At 37.1% G+C, this 21,665-nt stretch overlaps 1 protein-coding gene across 5 annotated transcripts in view; it reads right to left on the reverse strand.

Moving 5' to 3' along the window:
- The window catches only part of myo5aa (myosin VAa), a 102,066-nt gene extending 81,283 nt beyond the window's left edge, over window positions 1-20,783 (reverse strand). For 3 of the 5 annotated variants that reach the window (XM_056256707.1, XM_056256706.1, XM_056256705.1), the window contains exon 1: window positions 20,525-20,783. In XM_056256707.1, the coding sequence (XP_056112682.1) occupies window positions 20,525-20,551 (27 nt within the window). In that variant the 5' untranslated portion in view covers window positions 20,552-20,783. The remainder of the gene's footprint in view (window positions 1-20,524) is intronic. The other 2 variants (XM_056256709.1, XM_056256708.1) reach the window with 1 other exon arrangement.
- Between the last annotated feature and the right edge of the window lie 882 nt (window positions 20,784-21,665).

The following is a 21,665-nucleotide window of genomic DNA, read 5'->3' on the forward strand; positions in this document are numbered from 1 at the left end:
TTAAAATATATGGGTTGTATGACTATTTTTTAATATAAAAAGATATATATCCAAAAAGACAAGGCCTAAAGTTTAACAAGGGTTAAACTCTTATCACTGTAACAGACACAATCACACACACAATCACACACACACACACACACACACAAGTCAAATCACTTACATTTTACATGCAATATTGACTTTTTTTCTGTTTCGGCAGCGAAAATAGTTAAACAAAGATCACAGCAGAACCATCGCGCATCTCACAGCAACGCGTTCTCATTACTGAATGATTCAGCATTTTGAACGAATCGGTTGACTCAAAGATTCAATGACCAATCAATCCATAAACATCTATCTCATTCATGAATGACTCAGTCGTTCAAACGAATGAATCAATGACTCGCTCATTAAGACGGTCGCCTGGCGACACCTAATGACGGTTTAGTGTTATGTTTAAAAGTATCATTCTTTCCAACGATTGTTAATTAACTCATATTTGAAACATAAGCTATATTTATATATATACATACATATACACACACATACACAAAAATAAAATAAAAACACATTTGAAACGTGTTTGCTTACTAAATTGTGAGCTGAACGAAAGTTGCAGCAAATATCAGCAACAGGAGTCAAATTTCATTAATCACGAGAGTGAAGAGCTGACTGAAAAGATGATGATGGAATAGGCTATTTTATGTAAAAACGCCTATTTAAGCGAATCTGTCATTGTACTCTTTTATTGTTGTGTTTTCCGTGAAAAATAATAGACTATTGAACTCACAATTCAAGCAATCGGCCCCCGAAATTGCACTAATTTTAGTGACACTAAAAAGTATGCGGCTGCACTGGCATTCATAATGGTGCGCGTCCATGGCGACGAGCGAGCAGAACAGAGCGAACGTTTAGTTAATTTCTACTTCCATAGGAATTCATTCGAGCGCCACCATTTCAATGTCTGTGCGGACGTCCATATTATACTTTCGCTTTCAAGTTAGTGTTTTTAAACCCCCCAGCGGGAGGTTTACACAATTGGTTTACACAATCACACGTTGATTAACCGGTGGGAAAATATTCCCATAGTAACATCCCTAATATATAAATATTTATAAATTCAATAGGCCTACCTGATTTTGAACACAAGAGGGCAGTATAGCACTATATATGATTTGGATTATTATTATTTTTGACTAAACAACCATTCTGGCTGTTTTTAAACTTAAAAATAATTCTTAAATTGAAAAAAAGGAATAAAATGGGTTTAGTTCTAATATTTGTATAATTTTATATAAAAATAAATGGTGTATAATTACATTTTAGAAAGATATGAGACATGCCCTGATTCTTTTTTTGACATTACTTGAATCCCTCAACCATAGCAAAACCGTTTGAGATATTCAATATCTGTTCACAATTTAGCATCTTCAATGTATTTTCATCATGTTGAAAAAGTTTGGCATGAATAAAATAAACTACTTAGGAGGAGTAGCTAAAAACTCAGAATCTGAAATCCACATTCAAACCAAAATATCTGACTTCCTGTTGGTCGTAGCTAATTACGGTAAATTAGAAAGTTGTCCGGCTCGAAGAGTACAATATACATATCGAGTTTTGTTACTGTAGATAAAACTAACCCCCCCACTTTTGTCAAAAGCATTTAGAAAGTGACACACTTCCTGCTGCCAGTTGGTGGCGCTATAACTTTGACTCACAATAGTCACATCCATGTGATCGGCCTCTTACAGCGATCACACTGCTGAAGTTTCATCAAGATCAGTTAATGTATGCAGAAGTTATAACGCACTTCTTGTTTGTTGTTTCTCGCCATAAATTCGTTTCCTCGCCACGGCCAAACCGTTCGAGATATCAAAAATCCCCTCGCAAACTTTCATCCTCAATGTCTTGACTTCATGCTGACCGAGTTTCGTGCCGTTTGTTTGAATTCTCTAGGAGGAGTATTTCACATTCCATTGCGTGTGTTTTACCAACAACCCTAAATAGCCGACTTCCTGTTGGGCTGGGGTAAAAAGTAAGAGTGTGAAGTATATATGAAACGAGGAGATCTACATGTGTACCGAGTTTCATATTATTACATGCAAGCGTGTTTGATTTATGGACCATGTTTTCGGACCCCGTTCCAGGGGGCGCTGTCGAGCCCCCCTGCCACGCCCGGGTACCATCTTCAGCCCGGCCCTGATGGCCGCGGGTTCTGACATGTGTGCAAAGTTTCAGGAGTTTTTGAGCATGTTAAGGCCTCCAAAAGTGTCCAAAAGGTAGCAGAAAAATAATAATAATAATAATAATAATAATAAATATAGCTGCGAGCAGCGATTACGGGCCCAAGCCGGTGGCACCGCAACCCCGGTTCCTTTAGTTACCTAAAGGCACCGGGGTGGCGGTGCCGCCGGCTTTGGCCCTTCATCGCTGCTCGCAGCTATATTTATATATATATATATATATATATATATATATATATATATATATAAAAATTATATATATATATAAAAAAATAAAAAAAAATATATATATATATATATCACTTGCCTTACCGGATTAGAACAATGAAAACAATAAAAAAATAACTAGGGAATCACTAAACCGAGAGAATTAATCTGTTTTGATGATACACTCAAAATATTACACAAGCAATTCTTTAAATTTAATGATATTCAGAACAGAACAAGAATAAAAAAAAACTATAATTAAGAAATAACCGAAATAATTGAAAGCGAAAGTGAAAGTAGGTGGTGTTTGGCTCACGTAACTCTCTCATTAGAATCAAACTGTTTCAACATTTGCGATGTATTTGGATGCTAAACTATTCTTCATTATGGGCTTTGTACTTCACTCAGGTTTCAATATGTGTGTGTGTGTGTGTGTGTGTGTGTGTGTGTGTGTCTGTGTGTCTGTGTGTGTGTGTGGGTGAGGTGCGGGTGCGGGTGCGATTGAACTGTTACACATAAAAACATACTCCGTCATTTTGTTCATAGAGGACATCATTCAAACTGCAAAGTGTTTACTTATATTTGTGTACACTCGCAATAAAACACAACAAAGTGCTTTTGTCAAACTATAAACTCTTGTCAAACTGTAACCTACAACTGTCACCCAACTAAAATCACACGCACACACTGTCTAAAAGCAAAAAATATTTATCCAACCCCATTTAAAACAGTCTGTGGGAGCCATCTTTTGGACATTCACCATATCGCATTGATTTTCATTTATTGTCCTCAGAGCCCTAATCTGTTTATTTTTCAATTACACATTCTACATTGATTAAAAAAGAAAATTCTAATGTGTTTTTATTTTATACAGGAATAAGTTATTTATAATTCAGATGAGAATAAAGTTAGTGTTAGTTCAAATTTTAAGGAAAACAAATATATTGATCTGAAATATAGCACATTCATCTCAGGTTAAATTACCAAACATACAATCTTAATTTAATTTAAAGCAAACGATACATTTAAAATATATGGGTTGTATGCATATTTTGGAATTTAAAAAAAAGATATATATCCAAAAAGACAAGGCCTTAAACTTGAACAAGGGTTAAACTCTTGTCGCTGTAAGAGACACAATGATTCAGCATTTTGAACGAATCGATTGACTCAAAGATTCAATGACCAATCCATAAACATGTATTGTCTCATTCATGAATGACTCAGTCGTTCGAACGAATCATTTGAACGAATGAATCAATGACTCACTCATTAAGACGGTCGCCTGGCGACACCTAATGACGGTTTAGTGTTATGTTTAAAAGTATCATTCTTTCCAACTCATATTTAAAACAATCTCACATTATTTAATGCATTGTTATTTTTCAGTGTAAACGATTTAATTTGATCACCCCTACCTAGAGTAACAGCCATATAGTGTCTTATTATTCTAAATAATTGAATTTATTGATCAAATTTACAAATTAAAAATGAAAGATGAAGCATACATTTAATAAGACTAGACTAGGGGTGCCCAGCAGATATTACAATTGGCAGATTTAAATATACCATGGCCCCCCACCGTCAATTTGGTGTGTGTATAATAAAATCATTTAGTCACTACAATTAAAACTTGAACGTATTTGCTTACTAAATTGTGAGCAGAACGAAAGTTGCAGCAAAGATCAGCAACAGGAGTCAAAATTCATTAATCACGAGAGTGAAGAGCTGACTGGAAAAATTATGACGGAATATTTTGTGTAAAAGCGCCTATATAAGCGAATCTGTCATTTACTCTTTTGTTGTTGTCTTTTCCCTGAAAACCGGAAGCAATCGGTCCCCGATATGGCGCTAATTTTAGTGACACTAAAAAGTATGCGGCTGCACTGGAATTCATAACGGTGCGCGTCCATGGCGACGAGCGAGCAAAACAGAGCGAATGTTTTTTCATTTCTACTTCCATAGAAATTCATTCGAGCGCACTGTGAGCGCCACCACTATAAATGTCCGTGCGGACGTCCTTACTTTACTTTCACTTTTAACTTAGCGATTTAACACGTTTTACACGTCAAATAACCGGTGAGAAAATATTCTCGGAGTCACATAGGCTACCTAATATATTTAAATACAATAGGCCTACCTGATTTTGAACACAAGAGGGCAGTATAGCCCTATGTATTATTTGATATATTTATTTTTTTAACTGAATAGTGCATCCTGGCTGTTTTTAAACTTGTACATTACTCTTAAATTGAAAACAAGAATAAAATGGGTTTAGTTGTGATATTTGTATAATTTTATCTAGAAATAAATGGTGTATAATTAAATTTTTAGAAGATATGAGGCTTTTAGTGTTTATTTTTTTTTTACATGATTTTAATCCCTCGCCATAGCAAAACAATTAGAGATATTCAATAGATATTCACAATTATGCTTCTTTAATGTATTTTCATCATGTTGAAAAAGTTTGGTGGGAATAAAATAAACCACTTAAGAGGAGTGGGTAAAAATGTAGAGCCTGGTTTTGCAAAACATCCACATTAAGACAAAAATAGCCCACTTCCTGTTGGGCTGGCTTAAAGTTGTTTGGCCCGATGAGATCTATATACCGAGTTTCATAATATTACATGCAAGTGTGTTTGATTTATGGACCAAATTTTCTGACGAAGTTTATGGACCAAGTTAATTTAATTAATAAACTAATTATATAAAACTATTTTCAATGCACTACAATTCAACTGGTTATATGCCTTTACTTATTAATACAACTTATTTAAAAAATACAAGGCGTAAGACATTTATTTTCTTTTTTAATGCAGGCCAAACAACACAGCAGTCAAATGGTTAATCTAGCCCCCCTCCCCCTCCCCACACTCACAGACACACACACACACAGAGACGTAGGCTCAGAGAGAGAGAGAGACATAAAATGACAATTTTCAAACCAAAATATCTGACTTCCTGTTGGTTGGAGCTATTGAGTGTAAATTAGAAACTTGTCTGGCTGGAGGAGAACAATACACATACCGATTTTTATTACTGTAGATAAAATTAATCTCCCCACTTTTGACAAAAGGTGGCGCTACTGAGCCCTCAACACGTCCGTTTCTGAAACTTTGCACATGTCTACTGGCTAATAAATGAGATGTGTCTGTCGAGTTTCATGCAATTTTAAGCAATTTCAGGCATGCTAAGAGTCTCAAAAGCATAAAAAAAGAATATTAAAGTTTGATGCGTTGCCACGACAACAGTATCTAAGATATCAAGAATCCATTCACAGGTCTACATCTGCCGTGTGTTTACATTATAGTAGTGAAGTTTGAAGCAAATCGGGTAAAAATAAGAGGGTGATTTCAAAGCATTTAGGAAGTGACACACTTCCTTCTGCCAGTTGGTGGCGCTATAACTTTGACTCACAATAGTCACATCCATGTGATCGGGCTCTTACAACGAACACACTGGTGAAGTTTCATCAAGATCAGTTAATGTATGCAGTAGTTATGACACACTTCCTGTTTCACGTTTCTCGCCATAATTTTGTTTCCTCGCCACGGCCAAACCGTTCGAGATATCAAAAATCCCCTCGCAAACTTTCATCCTCAATGTCTTGACTTCATGCTGACCGAGTTTCGTGCCGTTTGTTTGAATTCTCTAGGAGGAGTATTTCACATTCCATTGCGTGTGTTTTACCAACAACCCTAAATAGCCGACTTCCTGTTGGGCTGGGGTAAAAAGTAAGAGTGTGAAGTATATATGAAACGAGGAGATCTACATGTGTACCGAGTTTCATATTATTACATGCAAGCGTGTTTGATTTATGGACCATGTTTTCGGACCCCGTTCCAGGGGGCGCTGTCGAGCCCCCCTGCCACGCCCGGGTACCATCTTCAGCCCGGCCCTGATGGCCGCGGGTTCTGACCAGTGTGCAAAGTTTCAGGAGTTTTTGAGCATGTTAAGGCCTCCAAAAGTGTCCAAAAGGTAGCAGAAAAATAATAAGAATAATAATAATAAATAATCCTAAGGAAAACAATAGGGCCTTCGCCCTTTGGGCTTGGGCCCTAATAATAATAAATAATCCTAAGGAAAACAATAGGGCCTTCGCCCTTTGGGCTTGGGCCCTAATTAAACTTGAAGTTCAACTGACAAAACATTTTTACTGATATATCACCCAACCTAAGTTGCCTCACACAATAGATAAACTAGTGTTGTCTTAAATATCATTTTTCGACATGTATCGACACTGAAATATCTGAAATTGTTCCAATATTCCCCAGAAGTGATACTCTAATGCATATCAAAGCTTGTTTCCGCCACGTAATAAAACAAAATGAAATGTAATTGTGACTTTTTTATCTCAAAATTTAGTTATACGGTCAGAATTGTGAGATATAAACTCTCAATTCTGAAAAACAAGGTCACATTAGCTAGAAGAAATTGTGGGATATAAACTCGCAATTCTGACTTTTTTTTTCAGAATTGTGAGATATACACTGACACTCACACTTACTGCGAGTTATAATGTTTTTTCTTTGTACAGATGACAACATTATCAAAACCATTTTTTTGTCCAATTTTCATTCTAAGCATGTGAATCTTGATAACACTGTATCATTACTTTGTCTTCTGGGTAAATTTCATCTTCACAAAGCCAGAAACATTCACTGTAATCCCAATTTGATAATGTTCTCCTCTGATATAAAGTCCAATTTTACTTCCTTTAAGAAAATTTTAAAACCTTTGAACACAAAGGCTTTAGAAACATAATCCTTGAGTCTGTTGTAAGGAACCTTTAATTTTTCATGATGACAAAATGTTAGCCTATATTGTAATTTTTATAACCACTTGTGATGATGTCCGTATGCCACCCTTATTACTTACTGTTAATATCTGTATCCTTTCATTTGCAAAAAAAAAAAGCCTATATAATAGACTAAACACATAATAGCCTACCTGCGCATGTCCATGACGTCACTGTTTCCACAGATTCATGTTTTTGTAGTTCACACGGAGATGATAAGGGTATCGTTTTCAAAAACTTGCATTTTAAAATCCGTTTTCAAAAGTTTGCGTTTTCAAGTCACTAAAACGCTGTTGTCGTGTAAATGAACGTCCAAAACGCATAAAAAAGCCGTTTTTAGTTGAAAACGGTGTCGTGTAAATGGCCCCTGAGTGAGAAAACATTTAGGTGAGATAATTGTAATGGTAATTGATTCATGTTTATATGTGAATATAAACCTAAAAAAAAATTCTTTAAATCTGTTCATCGTTTAAAACGATCATGTCTCTTCAGAAGACTTGGATCGATTCATATGACTAGTAAGTCAAAGTCCAATTCACAGTCTTTGCTGTCCCAACTTAATTGATATAAGTAGTGTAGAACATTATATAGAAACTGTGTCTATTCCTCGTCTAGTGAGGCCAAACAATAAATCTAGTGTAGGATCTAGGAAAAATCTTATTGTAATTAAACCAGAAAATCTAAATATCAGTGAACAAAAACAATTTCTAAAACTAGGTCTTCTAAACATTAGATCGCTCACACCTAAGGCGGTTATTGTAAATGAAATGGTCACAGATAATAGCTTCGATGTACTTTGCCTTACTGAAACCTGGCTTAAACCAAATGAGTATTTCGGTCTAAATGAGTCTACCCCGCCAGGATACTGTTATAAGCATGAGCCCCGTCTGATCGGTCGTGGCGGCGGTGTTGCAACAATCTATAGAGATATTCTTAATGTTACTCAGAAAACAGGTCACAGGTTTAATTCGTTTGAAGTACTTGTGCTAAATGTTACGCTCTTAGATGTAAGAAAGAAATCCCTATTATCTCTAGCCTTGGCTACTGTATATAGACCGCCAGGGCCCTACACTGATTTCCTAAAAGAGTTTGCAGACTTTCTCTCAGATCTATTGGTCAATGCTGATAAAGCAATAATTGTTGGAGATTTTAACATACACGTAGATAACACAAATGATGCGTTAGGGGCTGCGTTTACAGATTTTTTAAACTCCTTTGGGGTCAAGCAAAACGTCAGTGGTCCCACTCATCGTCTAAATCATACACTAGATTTAATTATATCATACGGAACCAATCCAACCGATATAGATATTATACCGCAAAGTGACGATCTCACTGATCATCACATGGTAACTTGTATAATACGTACTGCTGAAATTTGTCATGTTGCGCCGCGTTATAGACCAGGCAGAACAATCCTTCCGACCACTGTAGATAGATTCTCAAATAGGTTACCTGATCTATCTCAGCTGCTCAGTTAACCCAAACAAACAGATGAACTAGAGGAAATGACCAGCAGTTTGAGCACCATTTTCTCTAGTACATTAGATATTGTTGCACCAATTAGATTAAAAAAGGTTAGAGAGAAAACTAAAGCACCATGGTACAATAGTACTACACATGCTATCAAGAGAGAAACTCGTAACTTAGAGCGTAAATGGAAACAAACTAATTTAGAGGTCTTTAGAATCGCGTGGAAAGACAGTGTGTCACGTTATAAAAAAGCTCTAAAAGCAGCCAGGGCTGAGCATCTCCGCAAACTAATAGAAAATAACCAAAATAATCCAAGGTTTTTATTTAACACCGTGGCTAGACTAACAAATAAACAGACATCACCCGAGCAAATTATTCCGTTACATTATAGTTGTAATGATTTTATGAATTACTTCAATGAGAAAATAGAAAGCATCCGAAATACAATTGTAAATGTACAATCCTCTATGGTGTCTTATGATTCAGCCTCAATTATCGCCCCTCAAGAACAACTACACCGCTTTACAACTATAGGACAGGAAGAGCTAAATAAACTTATCATTGCATCTAAACCAACAACATGTTTATTAGATCCAATACCCACTAAACTACTGAAAGAAGTGTTACCTGTAGTGGAAGAGCCTCTTCTCAATATTATTAACTCGTCTTTATCTTTAGGTCATGTTCCAAAAATATTCAAGCTGGCAGTTATAAAACCTCTTATTAAGAAACCGCAATTAGATCAAAATAACTTAGCAAATTACAGACCCATTTCAAATCTTCCATTTATGTCTAAAATACTAGAAAAAATTGTGTCCGCTCAATTGTGCTCTTTCTTGCAAGAAAATGAGATATATGAAAAATTTCAGTCAGGATTCAGACCGCATCATAGCACAGAAACTGCGCTAGTTAAAATTACAAATGATTTACTTTTAGCTTCTGACCAAGGCTGTATCTCAATATTAGTTCTACTCGATCTTAGCGCTGCGTTCGACACTATAGATCACAAAATACTCTTGGATCGACTACAAAACTACACTGGTGTTCAGGGACAGGCATTAAGCTGGTTCAGATCGTACTTATCGGACCGTTACCATTTTGTTTGTTTAAATGGGGAAAAATCGAAGATAACGTCAGTAGACTATGGAGTGCCTCAAGGATCGGTGTTAGGCCCTCTGCTATTCTCAATATATATGCTGCCACTTGGTAATATTATAAGAAAACATGGAATTAATTTCCACTGCTATGCTGATGACACTCAATTATATATTTCATCACGACCAGATGAAAACACTAACTCATCAAAATTGACAGAATGTCTTAAAGATATAAATTGCTGGATGACGTGTAATTTCCTGCTATTAAATCCAGATAAAACGGAGGTATTACTTATTGGTCCAAAAAACTACCCACAAAATCTCTTACAATACAACTTTAATTTAGAAGGATGTCCTGTTACCTTATCGACTACAGTAAAAGACCTGGGTGTTATACTAGACCGCAACTTGTCTTTCGAAAATCATATTTCATATGTTACAAGAACTGCCTTTTTCCACCTTAGAAACATTGCTAAATTACGTAACATGCTATCTGTTTCCGATGCAGAAAAGTTAGTTCATGCATTCATGACCTCGAGACTAGATTACTGTAATGCTTTATTAGCTGGTTGTCCTGCATCCTCAATAAACAAGCTACAGTTAGTGCAAAATGCAGCCGCTAGAGTTCTTACTAGGTCAAGAAAATATGACCATATAACACCGATTTTATCATCTCTGCACTGGTTACCTATTAAGTTCCGTATCAATTACAAAGTACTACTACTGACCTATAAAGCCCTAAATGGTTTAGCTCCTGTGTATTTAATGGACCTTCTATCGCCCTACAATCCATCGCGTTCGTTAAGATCACTAAATTCGAGGCTTCTGGTCATTCCTAGGATATCTAAGTCCACTAAAGGAGGGAGGGCGTTCTCACATTTAGCTCCTAAACTCTGGAATAGCCTTCCTGATACTGTTCGTGGCTCAGACTCGCTCTCCCAGTTCAAAACTAGATTAAAGACGCATCTCTTTAGCCAAGCATTCACATAATGCTTACCTTCTATTGTTGAATCAGATCGAATGCATTAATATTATGAACAGCAGCTACGCTAATTATTTCCCATCTGCTTTTCTGCTGTTATCTCGGGACGCTAGTCCCGAGGTAAATAGCGTTCGTCAGCTCCAGTTTGTATCCAGACTCTCACGGAGACTTCAGATGCCCCAACACCTGCGATGAGACGACTCGACGCCTGTGAAGAGACGACTCGACGCCTGTGAAGAGACGACTCAACGCCGGCGATATGTTATGCCCTAAATTAATACATGATGATTAACTAACTATATTCTTCTATGTACATTTCTGAAATGCACTTTCTGTAAAGCTGCTTTGAAACAATATGTATTGTGAAAAGCGCTATACAAATAAATTTGAATTGAATTGAATTGAATATGGATTACTGACTGCTACGATGTGTCATGTACTTTTTTAAGGACAAAAATTATGAGATAATATAAAAAATATACATATGGGAGTTTTTCCCCATAGTTTCGAAAATGGTATAGAATATCAATATTTTTCAAGGTAATGTATCGAATGCATCGTGACAACACTAAGATAAACTCCAATTCTTCAAGCATGTGCAAATGACTTAAAAATAAATCGTGATGATTAAAATACAAAACCAAATATGACCTTTTTAAAAGAGGAATGTGATTATTTGTGTGTGTTTTAGAGATAAAAAGAGAGTTGGGATGGGGGATGGGGAAGGTACTTTACAAAGCATTGTAAATCGTTTCACGGCCAAACGGAGATTATAGAAATAACCCTCAGCTTTCACTTCAGAAGTCACAACTTCTTTTCCTCTGTACACTTACACTTGCCTCACTCCACTCATCCGCTCGAAGATAAACAGAGATCCATTTCTATCAAACAAATTTGAAATTTCAAAGTGACAAAGAGGTCAGATTCAATCAAAGTGAGTCGATTCCTCCGTAAATCTTGATGTTGAATGTCCAAAAGCCCTGGTCTCTGGTACAGCCCTCTGGCTATTCATAAACTCATAAAACAGAGACACACTATAATCCACCCCTCATTCTAGACAGACCACATGGCTTTCTGTGTGAGAGCTTGAAGATTACAGAATCAATTAAATGAAATTCCTCATCTGTATGACATTCACATCTCAGCTGACTGCAAGAGAGAGAGAGAAATGTGTATAAAGGGAAAAGTTCACCCATGTGACACCTCAGAAAAATGTCCAAGCTTTTCTATTCCATACAATAAAATTAATGTGATTTACATTTACAAGCTGCATAATATATCCTGTACACAATATAATTATTATATAATAATAACAACAACTCAATTTAAGTTGCGCAGGCACACTGGTTATCATACATCTTGAGAATAAAAGCATGAATAAGATCTGTTCTTTACATAAAGGTGTTGTGTGACTAAATACTTGGAATATAGTATGAAGTCTATGGACTACATTTAAGAAACTCTTATGATGTTTTTGTGTCCTTTATGAAACTTGACAGCCCCAGTCCTTTCGCTTTCACTCTGCGTAAAAGAGCAGTTTAGACATTCTTCTAAACATCTTCAGGTGTTATCCCTTTAAATGTTACATGATGCTATGGGCTTTGACCTCACAGTCTAAAGGAGAAAACAAGGAAAAATAGTGAGGGAGAATACAGACCATCACATGACAGACGCTCATGTGAAAATCTGCTGCCTGCTGTTTCCCAGAGTCTCCCTTCACCAGCAAACCCTTCACCCACCGCACTGTTATTGACCAGCTCTCACATATGCTTGCCAAAAAATGCCTGAAATCCCACAAAATCTGTTTGTTGGACAAAAATAACTTGCACTTGTTTACAGTTACTCCAACAAGCATTCCTAAGCCAGGTTATCCAGGATTCTCTGGGGCACAGAACAGTGTTAACACACATACTGATGAATAACCACAGCCGAGACAGGATCTCATCCAAACGTAATGACGCAAGATTAAATTCAGTCAAATTAAATGGAGATGCAACGTACACACGGACAATAAAATCCCATGATATGAGATCACGGCCCATTTCCTTCAGGCCACTGAGCAGAGCGTCTTCCTTATAAGCATAATTGTAGCATGATTCAATCCTTGTCTGTTCACACACTGATTCATGCTTATGGATACTGCATAACCACTACAGAAAATGATTCCTATGAAAAAATAAGCTTTGTAAATTAGTTCATCTCATATCGGCCCTGAAAGCATAAAATGGGGTAGTTTTGGAGCTAATATTGGATATATTTCTCTTTTTCTGTATCTATAATTGTGTACATAATGTTGACACAATGTGTGTGTGTGTGTGTGTGTGTGTGTGTGTGTGTGTGTGTGTGTGTGTGTGTGTGTGTGTGTGTGTGTGTGTGTGTGTGTGTGTGTGTGTGTGTGTGTGTGTGTGTGTGTGTGTGTGTGTGTGTGTGTTAAAAAGGGATCCTAGTATGCCCTTTTATGAAGTCTTGATTTTGTTTTTGGGGTGTCCTACTATATGCTTTCATGCATGATTGTTCAAAAAACACATTATTTTGTCACATATTTTACATTATTACTGCTCCTGTCTCCCCAGTCTGTCCCGACTCCCGAACACGTCATTTACGATGAAGCTCCTCCTTCCGAAATACGAAATGTGATGTGATTGGTTAGCTGAAGAGTGTGTTGTGATTGGCAGCTCTTAGCGTGTTCGGGAAATGTCCGCCACTCCATAACTGCAAGCTCTACTCTAGTGTAAATAAAGTATGGCGGCAATTTCAAACCAATTCGAGCCCGATTCAGACCCTGACAATGTTATTGTTAACAAACAAGAGGATCATCCAGAACGGATTCCGACTTTGCAAGCACGGATTTCACAGGAAGTTTCAGAGTGGTATGTTTTTCTTATACATTATAGATACAATGTTATCCACCATTTAATCATGAATTTTTTTGTGTAAAACTATGGTTTTTCAAACAGTAATCAATCGCAAAAACATAGTTAATTTCCTAAGGGGCGGTGAACAGCCTTACAAAAGCGAGAGCTTACAAAAGCTATAGTAAACAACACTAATGTTGGCTAGCAGGAGAGCGTATATTAAACTTATTATTCAAACTGCTTAGAAAACGCAACTACAAATAATAAGACATACAAGTTGTGATCCAACAACAGATTGTCCCGACAAAGTGGAAACGGCTCCATTTCAGGAGATGCTTTTATGTTTAGCCTGCATTGTGGTTCTCTGGAAAATGTTCTCCGTAAAATGTGCAGCGCACAGATAAACATCGGGATTATAATGTTCAGGAACAGTATTTACAATAAATGTTAATGTCAAACAAATGTAATTGTGGAAAAAACAGCGTCTCTTTGATATTGCAGCAGCTCAACTAGGCCTCGTCCGCTTTTCTGCTTATTCCGTGGGCGGGAATTATTTAAATTAGAAACAATATGACTTCATAAAGCCCAGAAAAATCGCGTTATAGTCCAAACGAGACATTCGGTGTAGTTCTTGAAAAGTGGATTCTATTAAATCAAGCGTAGCGTCAGTTCTGGCAGGTCACGTTAGTCAAGCTCGCATCAGCTGACTCTCAGCTGATCCACGTCTACCTATAGGATTACGACGCCCATCACTGTGTATATAAGCTCCTTCAGTATCATCAGCAGCTATCGCGTTTCTCAGGAGCGAATTACCCTCCTCCATCCCCAGCTCCTCCTCTCGCCCAATCAGTATGGCATTATCGAATTATGTTGTACTTTAAAATCTTGAATGAATGATATCTGCATACATTCATGTTGGTTCTGTTCTGTTGACCCTAAGGGGGGTTATCGCTGCTCTTATCCATGAAAGGGTTCATGGATGCGCAGGGAGTTCTCGCCCAGAACGGAACCATACCGGCAATCTAAACTGTATGCTAATTGTCAATCATATTTGACTATAGTGGTCCTCCTGACAGAAATAAAAGATCTCCCTTTGGAGAGGACTTTGAGCTTTGTAACCTTGCACATCTTTTTTTACGCTCAAACAGCAACATTACACACTAACTAAAGTTAAAAAAGTGAAAAAGCATAATTGGACCCCTTAAATTCAATGCATTTTTACATTTTATTATTGTAGTAGGCCTAGTAGTAGTAGTAATAGTATCTAGTTAATTAATCTAATCTAATCTGTATCCACAATAGTTACAAAGTGTTTGCTGAACTGAACCCAAACTGTGAGAAGAGAACATTGAAGCCATTAGAAATTTGAAAATGTATATCTATAATGACCAAGAACACCAAAAGCAGGTGCAAGAAATAATTTGATTTAGACCCAGAATTGATGTAACTAAAAATAATTAATCTTTTATGTGAGTCTTTTTCATGCAACAACAAGAAAATGGTAAGAAAATTTAACATTCATAGGCATATTCCAATAAATGTTTAAAAAAACAAAGGGGGGAAAGACCACCAGGGATTTTCTAACCGATTCATATAGTTTCTCCAAAAACCCTGATCACCAACTAAGAGGGAAGTAGCACAGTTAAATTACATGCGTTAAAAACAAGCAAAAGGATATTAATTCCAGTACTTACTTTAACAAACATAAAATCCAACTCCTGGTTCATCTTTAAAGCATAAACTGCTCTATTTCATACTGAACAACAAAAGAATGAAGCCTGCCCTATTTCTTCCAAAGCTGGAAGCAGGTTATGGATCGCTCAATGCATCTGATTGGATCCCTGATCCCAGGCGGATAGGCTATATATTGAGGGACTCTGAGAGAGACGGTCTTCCGAGTGGCTGATGCTCTAGTCAGCAGAGAGAATTTTGTGTCTGTATCCAACACACTAGTGTGTCACATGAGCAAGAACAGAAGCTTTTAAGAAGAAAAAAGAAAAAATGTATCATTCTGCAAAACACGTACAACTGCTGCTTGCAGGAGGGACGGTCAGTGGATAAAATCAACAAGAAAGATACGTTTAAAACTTGTATGTGAACATGTCAACGGATGCCACATGCGGATAGTACAGGGATCTTGTTTAACGCTAATTCCATTCACCCCTATACAGAGCTCAATTGCCTCCTATAATGAAACGCACATGTCAAGGGTTTGCCATTTAAAAAAAAAGAAAGAACAGAGTCATCCACATCTGTTTATCACACAAAGGGCCAATAACATTGTTACAACATAGAACGTCCAAGATAATAAAAAGATAAGCATCCATGTTGGTTTAGAAAACTTTAAAGGTCCTGATATTTTGGAAAGTTTGTTTTGGCAAGCTGTTTCAAACTTCACAAACGAACTCCAAACAAACTTCGTTTTGACCTCATTGAGTTGTAAATGATGTCAGTTCGTTCTTTGATTTCAATTGAAATATGTCAGGGCCTTTACACCATTTAAAACAATAATGTTCCCTACACCTTGAATGTGTGTCACGGGTGTGTGCGGGTTGAAGAAGACGATGGTCGACAGGTTCCAATTCAAACATAAATTTATTCCATTTCCAGGACAAAGGTGACGTATAAACAAAGACCGACAAGGAATGACTGAACAGAGGGAACTAAATACACAAACCAATGATGTGCAAACAGGTGAGACAGATGATGACGAGGAAATGAGGGAGTGAGATCAGGTGTGGAGACAAGAGGGATTCTGGGAGATGTAGTGCAAACAAGACAGAACAGTGCAGACGAAGACTGTGACAATGTGTCAACATCCTACTCTACTCATTATTTTCTACATGTTTTTACATACATTTTTCAAGTTATCATTAATTATTACTTCATAAATATCATAGTTTTTGGCAGGTTGTACCATATAACATTGGTTTTACAACCTGAACTAACCTTGCCTTGTTATAAGGACTTAATGAACTAAACACACAGCATGGTCTTCAGGAGTCCTCTCTGTAATATAATTTCCTGTTTCTGCATGTTGGCAACAAAAGTTTTACAAATATATGTAATACTTTAACAAAACTGCTTCGCTGCTTTTTTCTCCAAGAAATAAAAAAAAGTTTATGCCAAACTACTTAAGATTTTGAAGAATCTTAACCTCGTAATAAGGCTTTTTCTGTAATAATTTCCTCAACCTCATGTAGTTCCAAACCTGCGTGGCTTACTTTCTTCTAAAAGAAGATATTTTGAAGAACGCTGGGGTGCAAACAACACTTTTTCAAATGATCCTTAATGTTTCACAAAAAAAAAAAAAAAAATCATATTTAGAATGAGTCTGAATGACATGATAATAATGTCTTTAAATAATAACGCATTGCATGTAATGGATTTTTGAATAAATTAACAGATCTCTGGATGTTCAAACGTTTACAAGCACACATCTACCTAACCCCAACATTAACACATCAGTAGCTATGTTTCCATCCACACGTTTTTATCCGCATTAAGTGATATCGAATGAAAAATGCCTCATGGAAACAGTAAAATTCGATTGAATTTCATGAATATCGACTCAAATGAAATAGGGTTCGGTGTTCGGTGGGTGAAATAGGGTTCGGTGTCCTATGTTCGGTCTCATCGGATTTTATCTTGATCGATATACGGCTTATGACTCTGAAGAAGACGCATGGGCGTCGAAACGTTAGTCATTTTGTAATAAAGATAATTTAAAACGTTCTGTGCTCCGGTCCTGTTCCTTGGTCCTAGCTAGAGTGCTAGACCTTGGGTCTTTCTTCTTAGATTTCGATGTCCTGCTCCGTGAGCACGAACTAGGCTGAAGCGCAAGTGACCCCTTTCTGCTGATGGAAACGTTTTTATGGCGCAATCCATTTTGCCTAGCAAAACTTTGTTTGCAAAAGTTTGCTTGAATGTTGTGCAATTCGGTGAGAAAATGAATGGAAACACCTTAACATGTCTCAAATCAATTCGATATACCAATTTGATAGCAAAACAGCATGTGACGTCATTACGCACAGGTTTTTATTCACTTTCAAGCCGTTTGATGAAAACACACTTTCACCAGCTTTATTCCCATGAGGTTTTTTACCGAACTTCATATAATTCGATTGACAAGTGGATGGAAACTTGGCTAGTGATCAATGCCTGTTGGCTGTTCAGAGTCATGATAAGGTAATAAGGACAAAGCAGGAGTGATACTATCATTCCTAAATGCCATTAAATTAAACGTTTGCATGTCTGTCAAACCTTGCACTGTTCCTGGCTTTGTGTAGCACCTGCTACTCTGCAGATCCTATTGAAAAATCCCACCATTAGAAACATACAGCTGAGGTTTACTTTTAAAAAGATCCTTGATCATTTTTCAACCTGATCTTATTATGTCAGTGTCCAATGTGTACAAACTATATTGGATCTGACAGCAAACCTGATTGACTAACGACAACTATAATTGACAACTCAACCTCACAGAAATTTAAATACTACAAAGGAAAATACAACCTCATTATATAAATAGCTTTCTCTTTACACCAAGTTCCTGGAGGTCTGTTAGTATAGTCTCGGGTTCATGTCAAGAGTGCAGTTTCACTCTCTGTTATAAGGATCTGGTGATTTTGCAAAAAGTAAGATCTGCAAGCAGCCTGAGGCAGAATTCCATACTAGCAAAAAGAACTGGCCATTCCCTGCATCAATGCGAGTTTTATCCAGAGAACACGAGCACACACAAATACCTCTGTGTTCTCTGTGTTGCTTACAAACCCAAGGAAATTGTGAATATGACTTCCTGGATTCGTTGACCTTTGAGAGAGGATAGGAAAACCTCATGCTGACTGCAAGACTGCCAAATAAAATATTCAGACATGACATCATTGCAGTTAAGATCATTATAACAATGCTTTGATTGTTTTGATTGTCATAACAGAGACACTACAAGATTACACTGCATTAAAGGAATAGTTCATCCAGAAATGGAAATTAGCCTATGTCAATTGACTCGCCCTCATGTTGTTCCAAACTCATACCGTGGCTTTCTTTCTTCTGCAGAACATGTAAGATATTTTGAAGAATCTTTCAGCTGTTTTTGTCCATATAATCCAAGTCAAGTCAGAAACTTTTAAACTAAAAAAAAAGGAAATTAATCAATACAACTCGATTGACATATTCCAAAGTCATGATCTTTGGGCATGTGATGTGTGAGAACCAATGCGGTTTGATGTTAGTTGAGGTTTGAGGTTTGTGTTGAATGTCTTGATCTGATTTGCGGGTGAATAAAGGCTTAAGGTTTTCAAACTGTTCATCATACAAAGTGATTGTAGAACTTCAGAAGATTCATTTCATGAAAAATGTGGACCCCTTTGACTCTCATAATATGGACAAAATCAGCTGAAACATTCTTCAAACTGTGATCTTTGTGTTCTGCAGACGAAAAAAAATGCATATAGTTTTAGAACGACATGAGGGCGAGCGTATGACCAAATTCTCTTTTTTTCATTCAGTACTTAATAGGCTGTAGTCAATTCAAATGTTGAATGCTTTGTAGTGAAGAAATATGTTATGACAAAAAACATGGTTGAATCAAACTAAGTGGTTGACCTAAATGGGTTTTTCAATAGCTTTATATGAATATCTGGATCAGGGTGTCCAATGTCTTATATAATTTCAATTCCTTAAACAAATGTAGGATTTAATTATAAATGAGATGCACAACTTGCCAGGACGTAAATAACCAATACTATCAGTAGACCACTAAACACAATCACGCTACCCATTTAAAAATACACAAGTCTACTAAAAATAACCCTTGACAAGCTATAAACCCTTGTTATACATAAGACTTGAATCTAAATAAATGTGCTTTGCTCTAGCAGCTTTCAAAAGGATCCACCAGTGAATTTACAATAAGACAGCTGCATCATGGGGGATGGGTGGGCCTCCCCCTTCTCTCCCTCTCCATTCAGTAAGGAAAAAAAGCCATTCGTCATCTGAGACATCATCATGACTACATTTGATGATGTCATGTTTTGACTTCTACACAACAATATTCCAATGGATTTTTTTCTCAAGGAGACACGCCTTGATCTGTGCGGCCCGGCCTACAGGCCGCAGTAGGGGATTGAAAACAACTACAATTGAAGACTCGTGGATGCAGCTGTTATGTTAGAGACGGGCTGTTATTTTAGAGATGCTTGCATCAGCACCAGAAATGGTTGCATCATCCCATGCAGGCAATGATGCTCGCATCAGCACCGCCTGCATCCCACTGGCTCTCTGCAGTCAGCCATCAACTACAACTGTGACCCATATCAATACATAACAGGCCTTTGAAAACCTCAGCTTGCCTGCCAAATACTACCAATCTCTGCTGTCCAAGGATGCCGAAGGTGTTTGTCCATCAACAGGCCACCTAATACAGTTCACAACATCTTTCTAAATAAAATGACCAGCAATCCAGGGGAGTCATGCACATTTAATTGTATTCATATTAAATGCTTTGTTTAATTCGATCCCAAATAATTAAGGTTGTTAATTCAAAGGACATATCGAATAGCAATCTCTGCAGACAAAGGGGAAAAAACTCTAAAACACAAGATATGACAGCAATATTTCACACATCTTCGTATTACAATAAAACAATAGGTTGTTCATCGGACATTAAGGCATGCACGATGAATTACTTCATTCAAATGATCAGAGGACAATAATGACAACATATGCCCTAAGCATTACGCGTGAGCAACGAGCATCAACAATAACACCACTTTCAGACATATGCAGGATTTGGCATCGCGTTGACACATTTTCATTGCATCTACAGTCTTTTTTGGCATCAGCATTTAATGTCAACAGATCGCATGATGAGTGTGTGAGTTTACCTTTGTATATAATTCAGACGCAGCCATGATGATGATCGCACAATGTTCCTGCAATCACAGTCAGCTGAACATCCGATCAACGGCGAACATTCAAATCTCTCTTCTAGATCTCACTCAGTGAAAAGCCTTTAGAAGAATGTCATGGAGACAGAGGATTCGGCTCATTCCTCATGAATCCGCCCGTGTTTTTGGCGTGTTCGTTCTTGGTGCGATCTATGCAGGGAATGAGTCAATGAAAACGCGGTTGCCATGACCGAGAGAACTAATGACGCAAGAGTGCGCTCTGGTGGACAACACTAGACTAGACCATCACAAACTGGCATCCCACCAGTTTTCTTTTCTTTTCTTTTTTCTTTATTTTTTTATGAGGACACATAATGAAAACGATGATACGAATCACAGTAAATGCAGACAGTAGGCTACATAATATATTAAAAATATATTAAAATTACATTTGTAACAAAATAAATTATATATAGGCCTACTCCCCGAATATCGGCCATTTCCATATACTTCCCCTACTTTTACTCTTTTTTTTATTTCTTTTTTTAAACATTGTTATTAGTAAAATACGTATTGTAAAATACAAACTGTCGTACGGCAGTTTGTGACATATGAAATTTAATCTATTGATTCGTGTTTGTGAACGACTTTCACTCTCACTCAGCACGACTTTTATAGCATATACGATCTATAAGAATTAGCCTATCTTTCGTGTCTGCAGCACGGTTTTTTTTCTCCCACCAGTTTTCTTCTCATTTGACTTTTTAAGCGCTAACGTTACATTACTCAACATTTAATCAGATTTGTCGTCCTTGTTTTTATAGGCTACTCACCATTGTAAATAATCGTCAATGGTTCCTTCCAGTCAAAATATAGTAGTCAGTTTGGTGTCAAATCTAACAGCAGTAATAATAATAATAATAATTCGTTACATTTATATAGAGCTTTTTCTGGGACCTCAAAGCGCTTCACATATGGAAGGGGGAATCTCCTCAACCACCACCAATGTGCAGCATCCACCTGGATGATGCGACAGCAGCCATATTGCGCCAGAACGCCCACCACACACCAGCTTACTGGTGGAGAGGAGACAGAGTGATGAAGCCAATCAGTGTATGGGGATGATTAGGAGGCCATG

This window comes from Rhinichthys klamathensis, unplaced genomic scaffold, assembly GCF_029890125.1.
Source record: "Rhinichthys klamathensis goyatoka isolate OS25496 unplaced genomic scaffold, OSU_Roscu_1.1 h1tg000131l_1, whole genome shotgun sequence".
Classification (NCBI taxonomy): domain Eukaryota; kingdom Metazoa; phylum Chordata; class Actinopteri; order Cypriniformes; family Leuciscidae; genus Rhinichthys; species Rhinichthys klamathensis.